This window comes from Lactuca virosa, chromosome 2 (assembly GCF_052849685.1).
Source record: "Lactuca virosa cultivar CGN04683 chromosome 2, Lactuca_virosa_CGN04683_v6, whole genome shotgun sequence".
Classification (NCBI taxonomy): Eukaryota; Viridiplantae; Streptophyta; class Magnoliopsida; order Asterales; family Asteraceae; genus Lactuca; species Lactuca virosa.
Genome location: NC_136427.1, coordinates 306,768,486 through 306,784,407, shown reverse-complemented (window position 1 = coordinate 306,784,407; position 15,922 = coordinate 306,768,486). Strand labels below are relative to the sequence as shown.

Genomic DNA, 15,922 nt, shown 5'->3' with positions numbered 1-15,922 from the left:
TTTACTTTTAACTATTGTTAATGTAAATTATTTTAAGCTACTTATTTGAAAACTTTTAACGATTATACAAATATCTTTAGAAAATATTTTAGTTAAAGTGATATTATAATTTAGTTTTTGCATTTAGCTTTAAATTGATAATGGTTTACATACAACATATTAAATCTAATAAATCAAGTAGAATATATTAAAATATAAAGACATAACTTTATAAGTAGAAGTAAATATACTATTTTAATATTGAAATTTAGTTTATTTATGATTATACTTTAGGTTTGATATTTATTTAACCTTATTAACCAAATTATAATCATTGTTATAAAGACACTACAATTTATCACTTTTAACTATTTATAAAATATTATTTGGGTTGTTTAAGTTAAACTAAAATTTATATTTAAGTTGGTCCTGGAATGTTATATTTAAGTTTATAATTTAAATATTTTATACAAATTGTTCAAAAATTGTAGCTTTAAAATGATAATGATTTACATCCAACAATATATTAAAACTAATAAATTAAGTATAATATGTAAAAAGTTAAAAAAAAACATAACTTTATAAGTAGAAGTAAATATATTCTTTTAATATTGAAATTTAGTTTATATATGATTATACTTTAAGTTTGATATTTATTTAATCTTAGTAACCAACTTATAATCATTATTAGAAAGAAATTGAAAAGTCATGGGAGTTTCAAATGAATGTGGTGAAAGGAAAAATGCATGGGAGTTTCAAATGAATGAGGTGAAAGAAAAAATGATTCCTTTATAATATAGTATGATATGATATGATATGATGATGATTAGAATAGGAAGATTTTGTCTTAGAGTCTTGCGTATCAGAAGATGAAAGGGATTTTCATATGCTTAAATAGTTTAGATTTCACGTAAGGATCAATATCGTTCATATTTTCCAACTTAACATTAAGATGGAATTAGTTATGCCTCCACAAGCTTGTAAACTTTCTGTCTTCACTTCTTAAGAAAGTTTATAGGTTTTAAACAACAAATACATGGCAAGTATATTGACAGCTATGTCGTGAAACAGGAAGAACAGAAGACGAGAGTTGACAAAGGGTCCGATTGAGGTGTAGTTCTTACCGGATGTTGGTCGCACATTAGCAATAACAGGGCCAAACACGTTTGGCTTCTCTTCTTCCACTCCTGAAGATGCCTCCAAGTTCACGACTGTCTCGAACTTCTCTGTTCTCTCGTCTCACTCTCTCTTGTTTTACTACCTCGTTCCCACTCGTTTTTTCTCCCTCTTTCTTGTAAATGTCAATGATGAAACAATCCAAAGGGTGTTGTAATCGGTTTTTAGGGTGTAAAGGGAAAGGCGTATAAGCCGCCTGGTTACGGAAACAAAGATGAAGATTGGTCGCATCATCTTCCTTAGACTACTAGGTGTGGGCAACATGTTATTACATGTTACCACACCCAAAAGATGCCATGTCAGCATCCTACTCATACATGAGTGTTATAACACCCAAGGTGGAAATGGACAACATCTAATAACATGTGATAACACCAATTATTTTCTATTTTATTTTTATTTTTTTTAATGTTTTTTTTTCTATATTTCGAATTTGTTTTTTATATATTTATTTATATCATAGTATTTATATTTATCATATAACTTAAATCATAAATTAAAAATAACATTTGAAAAGTAAAAATAAAATTTTAATAAATCTTAAATTAAAAACAACATTAAAAAAAGTACAACAAAACACAAAAACATTTAAAAACCTAAAAAAAGATGATAAAACCTACATTTTTGGACTAAAACTATTCAGCTTCATCTTCGTGACCAACATAGATGTAATCCGCCAAGTCTTCACGGAGTTGCTTGTGTTTTCGCTGATCTTGAATATCAACCACTCTATGTAAATATTTTGATGTCCCTGGTTGAAATTGCACATGTCTTGGTTCCGTAGGCAAATACGTTGCAATATTGCGTCCTTTATCTTCGACAAGCATGTTATTCATTATGATACACGCATACATGATATATCGTAGAGTATCTAACTTATAAGGTCTCACCACATATTTAACTATGTGCCATTTTGATTTCAAAACCCCAAAAGCACGTTCAACGTCCTTACGTGCTCCTTCTTGTCGTCTCTTGAAATATTTGTCCCTTGGGTCTATTGGGTGTCGAAACGCCTTCACAAACATCGAATATTGTGGATATATTCCATCTGTAAGGTAATACCCAAACTTATATTCATTTCCATTCACCGTGAAAGGAGCATCCGATGCTTTTCCTGACAAAAGATCGTCAAATATTGGTGATTGATCGAGAACGTTGACGTCGTTGTTAGAACCCGCAACCCCGAAAAAAGCATGGAAAATCCATAAATCTTGTGAAGCAACAGCCTCTAATACCAACGAAGGCGCTCCATGATGACCGCTCGAATACTGACCTTTCCACGCCACGGGGCAATTTCTCCATTTCCAGTGTGTGCAGTCAATGCTCCCAAGCATACCCGGAAAACCATGTCTTTCTTCATGCGCCGCGTATAGTTGTTGCATATCATGCAACGAAGGTTTGCGCAAGTATTGGTCACCGAAGGTTTCGCTAACACCTCTTGCCAATAAATACAAACTTTCTCGTGCGGTCCTCTCAGACATTCTCATATAATCGTCAACAGAATCGGGCTACTCCCCCATTGCCATAAGTTTAATTGCAGCAACACATTTCTGCAACCCTGTGAAGCCTCGTTTGCCTTTAGCATCATATCTCAATTGGAAAAATTCATACCTAAATAAATATTAAACATGTAAAAATTGTATTTATTTTATCTAAAAGTGACATTTTATAAATTATAAAAGTTGAAACAAACGATACCTAAATATATATTAAACATGTAAAAATTGTATTTATTTTATCTAAAAGTGACATTTTATAAATTATAAAAGTTGAAACAAACGATACCTTGCTTCCATATCGTTGGCTATCCTTTCAAACACATCTTTTCGCAAACGAAATCTTCTTTTGAAATCGTTTGGCTGGTAAACACAATTTTCCGCAAAGTAATCGTTAACTAGCCGTTTATGCCCTTCCTCACGATCTCTATTTAACGTCGCACATCGCGTGAGTAGTGGAGCTGGATCTGGCTGTAGTAGGCTGTCTGTATAATACCGGTACATCATACTCACGAACAAATCGTCTTCGTCATTATCATCGTTGGACGGATGGGCCGGATCAAATTGATCCATATTTTGGTTTTGAAATATTGAAAGAAATATGTAGAGAAGTATGTGTTTTGTAGGTAAAAATAATATAGGTTATATGATAGTATATATAAAACTTGATTTTTTTATGTTACCGTTTGAAACAAACGGTCGAAATTATGGCCGTTGAATAAAAACACAAGCAAAATCGTGACGTTCCCTCCCGTGTTCACCATAACGCCTCATAATATAACAACTAATAACTGCTAGGGGGGGTTTTCCTCCCATTATGGCGCTGTTATTAGATGTCATGTCACTTATAACGGGGCTTCCCGTTGCCCACACCCGTCTCTCTTAATCAAATGGGTGTTATCTAATACAAATTTAGAGCTTTGGTCTCTATATTTGGCTTTTATTCCATAATCAACCCCCATTTTCCTTTTCTTTCATTATACAATCCTCCGGTTAGTGTATCTTAACCCCCTCCACTTTCATAGGTTCATAATTGACTCCTTGTATTAATTTATCTTACGTTTTGGTTTTCTTTTACGACATTTAAATTCATTTAGTCAGCCTAAATGTTATGTAATCCCATTTTTAAGTAGCTTTAAACATTAGTTAATTCTTTAATTTAAATTAATTCATCTTTTTTTACCCTAATTTGCTTATTTTATTTTATCTAATTCAAGATAAATACCAATATTAATTAAATTAAATCCTATAAAATCCTAATTAATCTTCTTTTTGTTCATATTATTATATAATAAGTATATAATTTGACACGAAAAATGCATACAACTTAATCCTATATAATAGAAGACTAACATCGTTAGCAAAAAGATTTTTAGGTCGATACAATTATCCCCTCCTTAAAATGATTCATTCCTCGGAATCTCTAGAGCATTGTGTCATTTTGTTCTTAAGTAGTCTCATCAAGTTATACTCCCAAAACGAATCAATGTCATAGGAAAAGTGTGTTCACCCAAAAGAGATAACACAAATATCAAACATTTCCCGTGTTACGACCGGTTCAAACACAGATACCATAATGTCTAACTGTAGAACTCATAGAGTTTGTTGTATACTACATATGAGCACATAAATGAAATGATACCAAATATGTACCAGTACTAGCATCAAATAACATAAGATCACAGATAATACATAAGGTACAAATACTAATGAGTTCGTTCAAAGACCCTCAATCTCTTTGGTCTGAATCATAATTAAAAGAGTATTTGAGTAATTTTACCAAGGTACAAATACTAAGGAATGAATTCCATCTTGAAATCCCATGGAATTCAATTATGTATTCATTTGTAACCAAATGCAGGGTCGGAATTCGATTTTTTAGGCCGTTTAGACTTTAGACCAAGCATTGGTTAGAATTCTATTTTTAGAACATTCAATCACATTTGTTTTTTGTGAATGGAATGTGAAAATAGTTGGTTGGTGTTTTAGGTGATCTGGAATTTATGGATAGACCGGAAGTGAAACTGGGGATAGATTATGCTTTTCTTGAAGGTGCTTATGCATTTTCGAGGTTTGTAGTTGCAGACAACCTTTGTATAAGTGCTCCTAAGAACACTCTCAGGCTAGCTTCATGTTCTACAAAACTCTTAAGATATCAAAATTTAAGGTTATCTTTTTTGGGAAAATGACACAAATGCCCTACGGACTTTCTAGGGTTTATCTTTTTAGTCTCTAAACAATTTTTGTGGCCTTATGAGGGAACACAGTTGTGTTTGTCGGGTCGATTACATCCTTTTGGCCAAAGTGAAGGGGTCACCCGGTTACATCTTTGACACATTGACATTTGTTGACCAATTTTCTTATATTGACTTTGAATTTTCCCTACTCTTGGACTGATCTCTCTCTCTCTCTCTTTCTCTCTCTCTCTCTATTTTGGACTTTATGAAAGTCAACTTTTCCCTCCCTCCCACTGAATTACTGCTAAGGAACGAATGGGGAACAAGAGCATTCAAGGATTGTCACCCTCGACCACCCACTGCCACCGGGAACGACCAAGAGTCGCCGCCAGCACCCACCATCGTGTTCTCTTGGGCTGCCAACGCAACCCACACCCACCCATTACCACTGTTGTTGCCGGAAACATCTTTCCCGATCTCCCTCTCATCTCCAACTAATCACTCCGTCGAGCAGAAGCCAAAACGAACCGGTAGGAGTCCGTCGGAGCAAAAATTCAAAGGAGTTATATCAAAACATCTTTCTAAGTCTTACCAAACCAGGACTCATTTTCGCAAGGCAAGCTGGAGACAAACCTTTAGTAGATCCCTAAACAAACAAATCAAATTCAATAATCAAAAATTTTGATGCCATTTTTGTGCCTGAAATTGAGAGTGGAAAAAAGGGGATTTCAATTTTGAATGTACATGTGTTCTAACGACGTGTAGAAGCCTTCGATGTGACTTTGCTCTATAATCCTCTTCCTGTTAATGAATCAAAAACGTGAAATCAATACATCAAAAACGAAGGGGAAACATGAAGTAAACCTTGTAAATGGAAGCGGAAGCTTACGCATTGATGAAAATCCGGCATCGGAAAGGCATTTCACTTTAGTCGTCGCCGATAATTGTGATCAGAAATTATCGCACTGCAATATCGAAGTCAATCCACCAGCTGAACACCCCGCTAAAATGGCCTACAACATGATTTATTTTTTTGTTAATTAGTTATAAAGCAGGGGTGATGATGTAGTGTAGTGGTGGTGTTAACGATGAGAATGAAGGTTATATATATATATATATATATATATATATATATATATATATATATATATATATATATATAGAGAGAGAGAGAGAGAGAGAGAGAGAGAGAGAGAGAGAGAGAGAGAGAGAGAGAGAGAGAGGTGGGCCCCAAGTTTTGTCTATTTGTTCCCTAAACGGCTAAAACAACTAAAGGGGACTAAATGTACAGGTTGCCACAACTTGGTTCCCTCATAAAGCCACGAAAAAACTTAAGTGACTAAAATGGTCAACCTTAAAAAGTTCATGGGCTATATATGTCATTTTCCCTATCCTTTTTTGGGAGGGTTTTCTTAATTTATTTTGTACTTATGATTATTTATTACTTTCTTTACAACTGCTTGGACCTACACTGCGGGTCCCGCCAATGCCACCATTGACAGGTGGCTTTTGGAACCCAACAAATGTGCAAACTTCACCGAAGAAATTACAAAATATTTTCATCTTTAGGAAAAATGTGAGTATGACATAATCATTTCAATGGTGAATTGCTTTAGTTTAGTTTCATGACCACGAAATTCTAGGTGTGGAATTGAAATTTAATCTCATTTAATTCAAAACTGGGTGGGGAACCCCGCTACGTGGGGTGTGGATTTGTTCGTAGTTTTTGTCATCTTTCAGTAGGTCAACAATGCAACTTAACATTAGATAACATTTCATTAATAACTTATTCACTAACAAAAATGACAAATCCAAACCCTTGAGATCGGTTGGTGAAACTAAACTTCATCTACACAAACAAAACAATAAATATCATATGTTTACAGAAGAAATTAGTGTGTGAGATTGGAAAACCCCCAATACGAAACTCAAATTACATCTAACTGGAAAAAGCACAACAAATACAATTCATAAAATTCTGAAATTGAAATTACAATCATCAAAAAGGGTGAACTTCTAGTAACAACCATAATTTGCTTTTTGTTAACAACATTTAAACCGATAAAACCGAGTAACAGGAAAAAAAATTAGAAAGGAAAAATAAAGCCTAAACCTGCACTCAAATAGAACACTGCAACTATGGTGATTGTCATTCATAAGATCGTCAAGGTTCTTCAACTTCTCCTATTCAATGCAAAAACAATTCCAATATTACTCATATTCTGGACTTTAAAAAGATATAAACAAAGTTTATTTATAAAAAAATATAAAATCGTAGAAAATAGTCCGACTCACTCAGAATTTGATGACACCACATCCTTGAAATCATATACACGTTTCGCTTCCGAGTACACATGGAAGGCTCTCTGATAAAACAAATTTACAAAAAAAATGTTAACTATACAGTGGTCCAAAAAATAATTACAAATGAAAGTTTTTTAAAGTAAAAAAAAAAAAAAAAGTAACCGATGGAATACATGAGAAAGTAGGTTGGTATTTTGTGAGGTTACCTGGAATAACTTGTAATGTGTGGCAGCTTTTATCACATCCACTGAAGAGGCAGAGTCAAGAATTATGGAATCCAAGCTTTTACCAGTGATTATCTCAAATTCATTAGATGTATAAGGCTCCTCTTATAGATATTTTTTTATTTTTAACCAAAGATAGCAACCAAGTTATATGTTTTTTGCCATTTAAAGCAAAACGTCGAATATAAATATATTATAGGAGTTAGATGATGACGTGGCGAAACTTGTGCCATGTCATCATTTTTGGTACAACATGCGTTTCATATGAATTTTGAAGAGATCCCAACTGGAAAACAACCTAACACCAAAATGGACTACAATAAAAAACAACTCAAAATCATCTAACTAATGTACCTTAACATAAACAGTATGATACATCAATGTCATGAACATACATTGATATGCATAATGTGGATGGAATAGTATATCACTCAAATAAATAAAAGCATGTTGTTGATTTCGAACATGAATTGTAAGAACCCAAACCTGCAATTAAGTTGATTATATAGTCAAAACTTAGTAAAACTAATAAAACAGCTGAATAAGAAAAAATTGGATTCCGGTTGAAAATGGGACCTAATAAATTGATTGATTTCACCCATTAGTTTCCTCCTATCTTCTCTGTAAAAAAAATTAAAATATAAAAGGAAGGGAATGAAATACCTGTTAGAGTGTGGTTGTGAAGCCAATCACACAATTCCCTACTCAAATGTCATTGTTCTTTATATATAAAACAACTTGCATATTTTCTCATAAAATGGTTTTTTACATTTGGATAAAAACTAACACATAGGTGGTGGTTTCTTACCGTTTCACCTCTGATAGTCTTCTTCTCAACCGACGCAAATGTAGCAAGTCACTTAAAAGGAAAAATAACTTGCCCTCTCCAGTGGTGCATCGGTGTCTGCCCTTCCAACCAGGGAATCGTATATACGTCGAGCACAGAAGGAAGACGTTGAAGGTTGCGGCGGTTGGAATCGGATTAAAACTGCAATGCTCTAATAGAAAATTTATAAAACTAATAGATATAATCCATAATTTGTAAAAACAACAAAATGAAATATGTCAAAAAAGCATAAAGTACATTAAAAATAGCTATTGTTTGTCAAAAAAAAAAGGGGGGGGGGGGGGGGGGAGGGGGGCTCCTTTGCAGGGAAAATCAAAATTAGGGTCTGTATTGTAAAAATTTTCAAAAATAGGCACCATTTTGTAAGAAATTTTTAAATTAGCATCTATTTCAAAATATATATCAGATAAAAAAATACCAAATTTAGGCTGATGTAAGTGTGCGAAAACAGAAAAAATGACTTGTAAACACACAAACAATATGTCGAAAGCAGTGTGAATCTATCTAATTTGTATGGCAACTCTTGTGCATATGCAAAAATGGCAAAATGAACCTCATCAGAAATATGTAGTATTTGTTTATATTCTATGTTCTTCCGCCTGTATCATGATTAAAAAATGAGTTTAGTTTAATGGAATGGAATGTACACCGTAATGAATTGGTTACTCCATTCCATTAGAGAAACAAACAATTTTTTGTCATTCCGATGGAATGGATGATTCCATTCTATCATACGAAACACTATAGACGTAAACAATGGAATTACCTCAAATCATATTTACACTTACCCTTCCTTATACCACTAAAACTCTAAAAGTCCCATGGCAGGTCAAACCCTAAAGTCAACCCCATCCCCATAAAAAACCATTTCATCCAAAATGAAGAATCTGCAAAAAAAAAAAAAAAAGCAACACATTCTGTTAAGTCTTTGGACACCCTTTTAAAACTGTTTGAGGAAAACATCAATGGCAAAAAAAATACAATGGATTAGTGAAAAAACATACCACTGCTGATTCTTTCTGAATTCTATAGGCACGGGATATATATTCTCAAACGTTTGCTGATAATGCATTTTCTGCTACAATAATGAAAGTACATGTTTTTTTTTGTATTTCCTCAAAAATATAACAATACTACTATCAACGGTCCATTTTGATTAGTATAAATTCGAAGATAGAAGGTAATATGTTTTCAAAAGCATACCTTTAAACCTCTGACTTCAACTTCTCCCTATTTGAGATTTCTATCATCAATCTTTAAGACATGTAAAAGTGTTGGGTGTTAATTTAATAAAAATAAATAAAGCTAAATTGACTGAGGACCTAGTTTTTGATGGAAGTACCTATAAAAGGTGGGTAAGGGTAGTCTTGTCATTTGACTTTAGCAAGCCATTTTGGCAACGTGAATGAAGCCTTTATTCCTAGCCTTGTAAAGAACAGAGCATATAAAAGACGTAATAGGAGTCTATTCAAAATCTGTATGTTTTTTTTTAAATTGATACTACCATTATAATATTACTTCAATCTAAAATTTAATTAAATTATTATAATATGTTCATTTGTAACTTATTTAAAATAATAAACAATAAAACCTTTTCTTTAATATTTATAAAAATAATAAATAAATAAAAACTTACCATTGAGTTCCATTTCTTTGGTGGTTGCGAATCTGGAGGTCTCAAATATCACCTGCATCAGCACTACATATGATAAGTTTAATTAATCAAAATTATTTAAAAATTAAAATATAAATAAATAAAAACATTTCAAAAAGAAAATCTTACATAAATTGCTTCAAATGTAATAATAAACATATATATTAAAAATCAAAACTGACCGCACGAATGAATTTCATGGACTTGTAGTCATTCCAGTCAAGTGGGTCCTCTGCCATTTTTCCCTCTCTGATTCCCAAATGTTCTTTCTAAAAATAGAAGATATGGCGATTAATTTATAAAAAAGAGTTATTATGATCATAGAAAATATTTATGTGCTACTAAAACATTCATAAATATAAATATAGAAAAATGTACCGACATGAGAAAGATCTTTGAGCATACGATCTACAACTGTTGGTGGAGGGATTACTGCATACGGCCTCAATCTTCAGCACCCGATGTTATTTATAACTGTAAAAAGCACCATTACAGAAAAATAAACAGAAAAGCTATCATGAATTAACCTCTAAGGATAGGGCGAATGCGGTCTCACCCTTAAAATATGAAAACTACCACAAATACCATACCCAAACAGTTACTTTTCAAAGTCCAATGCTTAGAAATGAAATATAATGAAAGTAAGATGTTGCAATACAGGTATCAAACACAAAAACAATAGAGGCATCAAACAGAAAAACAACTACAAAAAATTCAATAATTTGAACATGTAGCAATTAAGGAGTAACAAATAATTGCATCTCAATCGAGTTATAAGCAATATTTCAGTAAGGAAGATGCTTACCGAGCTTGTTGATATTTGAATCGTTGTAGTTCTGAGGCCAAGACACACTTCCCACTAACACCATATATAATTAGACCAAAATAGATTCAATCAAATGAAAATCTTATGCATTAAAGATTTTATATAATAGTTAATTTGGTTGAAAATCAACATACCCTAGTTCAAGCATTTCATCAACCAGTTGGGGTGCATAGTCAAACTCTCCTTCAAATCTCATTATAACATCAAGGGCGATGCAGTGTATCGGGTGACGGGTGGTGAGTGGTGATGATGAAATCCTCCTCGGTCGTAACTACCAACCACTCGGTGTTCTTTTCTGTGCTCGCATTCTCCAACTGCAGAAACAATCTCCAATTGCAGAAACAACCGATATGAAAGTAAACCCAAAAAGTGAAGACACGCCAACCAAAAAGCAGCCGACATCAGTTGTTGTAGGCTTCATCACGCATGATGACAGAAAAAAAAAAGCAAACAAATGATCTGGTGTGACAGATTCTGACAAACCTAGATTAAAAATCACATATTTGTAGTCGTCTGGTCCAAAATCAAGCACAAATCGGAGAGAGTGAAGTCGTAAGTTGCAAACACATACCCAAATTAGTAATCAACGGCGGGAACAGACGGAAATCGGTGAAGGAAGAACCAAAAAAGACCTAAACCCATAAATAGGGGTTATTTTCGCCAACCTCTTAAGCCTGTCTTGGACACCATCGATAGTAGCAGAAGAAGATCATTCATGAAGCATCGGCAATTTCAAGTTAGAAGGAAGAACATCGAACGCGAAGAGGGAACTGATTTCGTGAGAATCATCAACAAAGAGAAGTAGAGATATCCGCGTATACACCAGTTTTCCATCGCGTCCTCCTGAGAGAAGGCGTGAAGACACCGACGGACTCATCAACGGAGCATGTAGAGAAGGAGGGTAAAGATGAGAATCGATGTCAGGAGATCGATGGGAACCTTCTGTGACTTCTGAGCACCTGATGATCGGTTGAGAGAAGAGTGAGAAAGGACGGTAGATGAAGTAGAAGAAATCAGGTTAAAAATTAGAACAATCGGGAAGAGATCGGGAACTGGGAGTGGTTTGGAAGATGGGAAAGAGGGATTACACAGATTGGAATTCGTTTGGAGAAAAAAAAGTGGTGAAGCAAAGAGAAGCAACGTATACACAAACAATATGAATATTGACATGACCCTGGAGACAGATCTGAATAGACATACATAAATAGGATAGTAGAAGGGCCGAAATTGACAAAATAGATACAATATGAATATTGACATGACCCTGGAGACAGATCTGAATAGACATACATAAATAGGGTAGTAGAAGGGCCGAAATTGACAAAATAGATAGAAGTTTACTGTATCTAAGCTAGGATAACTTTAATATATATATATATATATATATATATATATATATATATATATATATATATATATATATATATTAAAGTTATCCTAGCTTAGATACAGTAAACTTCTATCTATTTTATATATATAATTTCAATAACTTTCCCCCTGAATCCAACTTCAATTTATTTAGTTAAGAGTTGTTATAAGGATAAGAAGATGTTATCATATGTTAGAACAATTATGTCTAATGCCACTTTGTATTCATCAAAAAATTGAAAATCCTTTCCTTTTTGAATGATTTTTTTCTTCTTGCTGGCGGGATCCGGATAAAAAATCTATTTTTTTAATATAATTGGGATTATCATCCCTTTTGTAGGAATTATAGCGTGAAAGTCAAAAATGCTTACCTTTTAAATTTTATAAGAAGCCAACGAATTAAATTTGAACAAAACTTATATCATTCAAGTTTCAAGACGAAAGGCATTTAGTAAGTTTGCAAAGCTTTTAAATTTGACTCTTTCCGTTCGCCTGGGTGGTAACACGTTTTTTTGTTGTCTTTATTTTCTGACTATCTCTGTTTTGATAAGAACATCTAAACGTTTAGTACAGTTTCTTTCTCAAATACGTGAACTTTATTTTTAGCTTAACATTGTAAGTTACTTTTTCTTCATCGAATTTTATTCTCGTCTTCAACGCAATCAAAGTACCACCTTGAATTTTCTATCTTTTTTTCTGCAGGCTAACGTTCAAATACATTTGACAGAAGAACAAAGATCGGATGACGTGTGATAGACTAATGAAGTGTTTTTTTTTTAATTTCTTGAATATATGATAATGTAATATAATAAATAACATGCGATAGGTTTTTAGGCAAGGCAGAGGCAAAGAAAGAGGGAAAAGAGTGGTTTTTTCGAACAAAAGGTGAAGATTGTTGAACCCGAAAAATATGCACAATATATAACCTTCCTGGGTGGTATATTGTTATTTTCTTTTCGCTTCTCAAGGCGGCCAATTTTCATGTGTTTATGGAATGATTTAACATATGCAATGCCAAACTTTAACACTTTCATTCAATCACAATAATTTTATCTGTTATGTTTTGGAAAAAAATTGTAATTATAATTTCCTAATATGAAAAATATCAAAAGTAGAATGTTATCATTGGGTTTTTTCAAAGTATATTGTCCTATAAGGAAAAAACTATCATGGGGTTCACCTACTAGTTATGTTTAATCATCAAACAATTAACCCAATTTCTCATCCTCTTTATCTTCTTTATTCTTATAGATCTACCCTAAGAATTATCTATTCTTCATTTATTTATTCCTAAGGATTGTCCTAAGGAATAGGCACGAAGTCCATTCCTGCCAAAGTTTATCCAACATGCACTAAGTTCATAGCTGTCGATGTTATCTATTAGGCACAACTGCCAATGTTATCTATTAGGCACAAAGTCCATAGCTGCGAATGTTCATTTATAAGGCACTAAGTCCATAGCTGCTAGCATTCATCTATAAGGCACTAAATCCATAACTGTCAACGTTCATCTATAGGGCACTAAGTCCATAGTTTCGAATGTTCATTTGTAAGTAACTAAGTCTATAACTGCCAATGTTCATCTATAGGGCACTAAGTCTATAGCTGCCAATGTTAATTTGTAAGGCATTAAGTCCATAGCTGTCAGGGTTTTTAGAGTACATCTGGTGAAAACGTCGTTCACAAACACCTACAGGTTGCGAGCCTGCTAGCGTTCCACCGGACTGTCTAAAATAGTCCGTGGTCGTCATCTATACTCTGTTAGATGACTGGATCAATGTTAAAGTCAAGGCTTCTCATCATCTTTCACCTCTCAACATCTATCTCATTTTTCATTTCTCATCATCCATCTCATCTTTCATCTACCTATCTTTACCCTATATATATATATATATATATATATATATATATATAGGTATAAAAATACATATATAGTTTAAATCAAGTAAAACATGTATAAATCGTTCATCTAGCATAGATATCAGGAACACAGATAATAAGCACATATCGCCTGTATTAATATCAAATACTTCATATCTACGTGTAAGATGAAATTAACTATGCACTCACTTGTTAAAGTGACGACTCGAAATTCGGACATCGCTTTGCTTCTAGCAATTGTCTTTTCGTTTGACGTAACCTAGTATCATTATCATGAAGTTTTAGTCTAATATTTATTGAGACTAATTATTAGTCTAGGTTCATCATTAATTCAAAGTCTATTTCAAGATCTATCAAGTATCGGAGGTAGGGTCCGTTTGGTATACGAAGTATACTGTTTGGAAATCCCACTTTAAACACCTCACTAAATCATAGCCTAGAAATCATCCCCGTAAGTAGATCAATCAGTATAACGACTTGGAATCATTGATAACTCTTGTTTATAAGTTCATAATAACGATAGTTGTAGCTCAACTTGTAGGGTTTCTAGTGAAAACTTAGAACTCCGTGGTCAGAACTTCGTCACTGAATCTTTTTTCTAAAAAGATTCTTGTAGCGTTTCAGCGCCCACCTTACTATACTAAAACTACAGAAAGAGAAGTCGAATCATCAGAGACTGAAATGCTCGGAGATAATAAAAGAAAGACTGTTGAATCAAGAGAATGGTGCAAGAAATATGAGAGCCTAGAGGCTCTTATTTATAGTAATTGAATTTTCAAAAACCACCCTCTATAGTTATTTAAACGACTAAACACCCATTTATAATACTATTTTAAATAGATTCAACAATATTTGTACTAAACTAATGTCAAAAGTACTCAACACTAGTCTTGTAACGACCGCATCGTCAATACCTTTCTAACGATATATACATATGTATACGCATATATGATTTATACTTTATTTTAATACGTAAGTATGATATTATAAATTATAACTCGTTCATATGAACTCTAGTTTTGACGTTTTTTATATCCACACGTAGCTATCGATGAGATTTACAACTTTTGTTTAGACTCCGTCGGCTAATTTTGACTTTATTTTTTGTCCATATTTTTATAAAATTAAATGATTTTGCTATAATCATAACTCTCTCGTACGAACTCCGTTTTTTGCATTATTTTTCTCAAAATTCTTATTTTAAAGAGTACTACGATTTTCTTTTTGTTGGCTTCAGCTAAAAACCAACAGTTCTCTTCGTAGCTTTTTACGTCACACATTCCTTGTGCACGACTGTTATAAAAATCATATGTAACTTATACGAAGTCAGATTTCTCTGAAATTTATATTTTCGGGATCGGGAAGACGTGTACTTTCAATATATATATATATATATATATATATATATATATATATATATATATATATGTGTGTGTGTGTGTGTGTGTGTGTTTGGCGCACTTATTTTTACAATTTACGGGCAATTCGGCTGGTTTTTCCTATTTTATTATATTATAATAATCATGAAACACATAATATTCATATAATTCTTCTTTATTACGTCAAATAGGTTACAATTATTGACCGTAAATATTACTTTGGTTAAGATTGTTTATCCTAGATAATTTTCTATAAAAAAAATCATTTTTAACGCTTATTATATCTTAATTTACTAGCCCAAATCTGCGGGTGTTATAATTATCTTCCCCTTAGGATGATTACTTCTCGGATTCATCAACAAAACTGGGCTTTTATAATGAATCTGTACGTTTTCTTTCCATCCTAGATGGTAATCGTAACTCTTATGTCCTTTCAAATGAATATCTAACTCTAGGACTCCTTGATTGCTGGCGGTGCGCAATCTTGCACCCACTCTTTATCCTATGTTGGACTTTCAATCATAGACTTCGAGTTAAAAATTCGGTCCTTATTGGAGACTCCTGATTCTTCGTAAACATACTTAGCTTAAGATAAGGTCTTTACTTCGATT

At 33.0% G+C, this 15,922-nt stretch overlaps 1 protein-coding gene and 1 long non-coding RNA gene across 12 annotated transcripts; both read right to left on the bottom strand.

Moving 5' to 3' along the window:
• Positions 1-1,790: 1,790 nt before the first annotated feature.
• On the bottom strand, positions 1,791-2,636 carry LOC145158753 (uncharacterized). Its single transcript, XM_079077605.1, has one exon. It carries the CDS (start codon positions 2,634-2,636, stop codon positions 1,791-1,793), a length of 846 nt encoding a protein of 281 aa, XP_078933731.1.
• Positions 2,637-6,585: 3,949 nt separating this feature from the next.
• LOC145161604 (uncharacterized) lies at positions 6,586-11,892 on the bottom strand. Of its 11 annotated transcripts, XR_013738561.1 has the most exons (15): positions 11,255-11,891; positions 10,818-10,997; positions 10,663-10,716; positions 10,240-10,331; positions 10,040-10,126; positions 9,840-9,891; positions 9,546-9,628; positions 9,407-9,457; positions 9,208-9,281; positions 8,992-9,090; positions 8,165-8,354; positions 7,933-7,977; positions 7,339-7,842; positions 7,124-7,194; positions 6,586-7,012 (listed from the first exon to the last, which is right to left on the bottom strand). It is a non-coding gene; the product is annotated as an uncharacterized LOC145161604 (long non-coding RNA). The 11 variants fall into 11 exon arrangements; XR_013738559.1 differs by having other exon boundaries at positions 7,339-7,977; positions 11,255-11,892; XR_013738562.1 differs by lacking the exon at positions 7,933-7,977.
• Between the last annotated feature and the right edge of the window lie 4,030 nt (positions 11,893-15,922).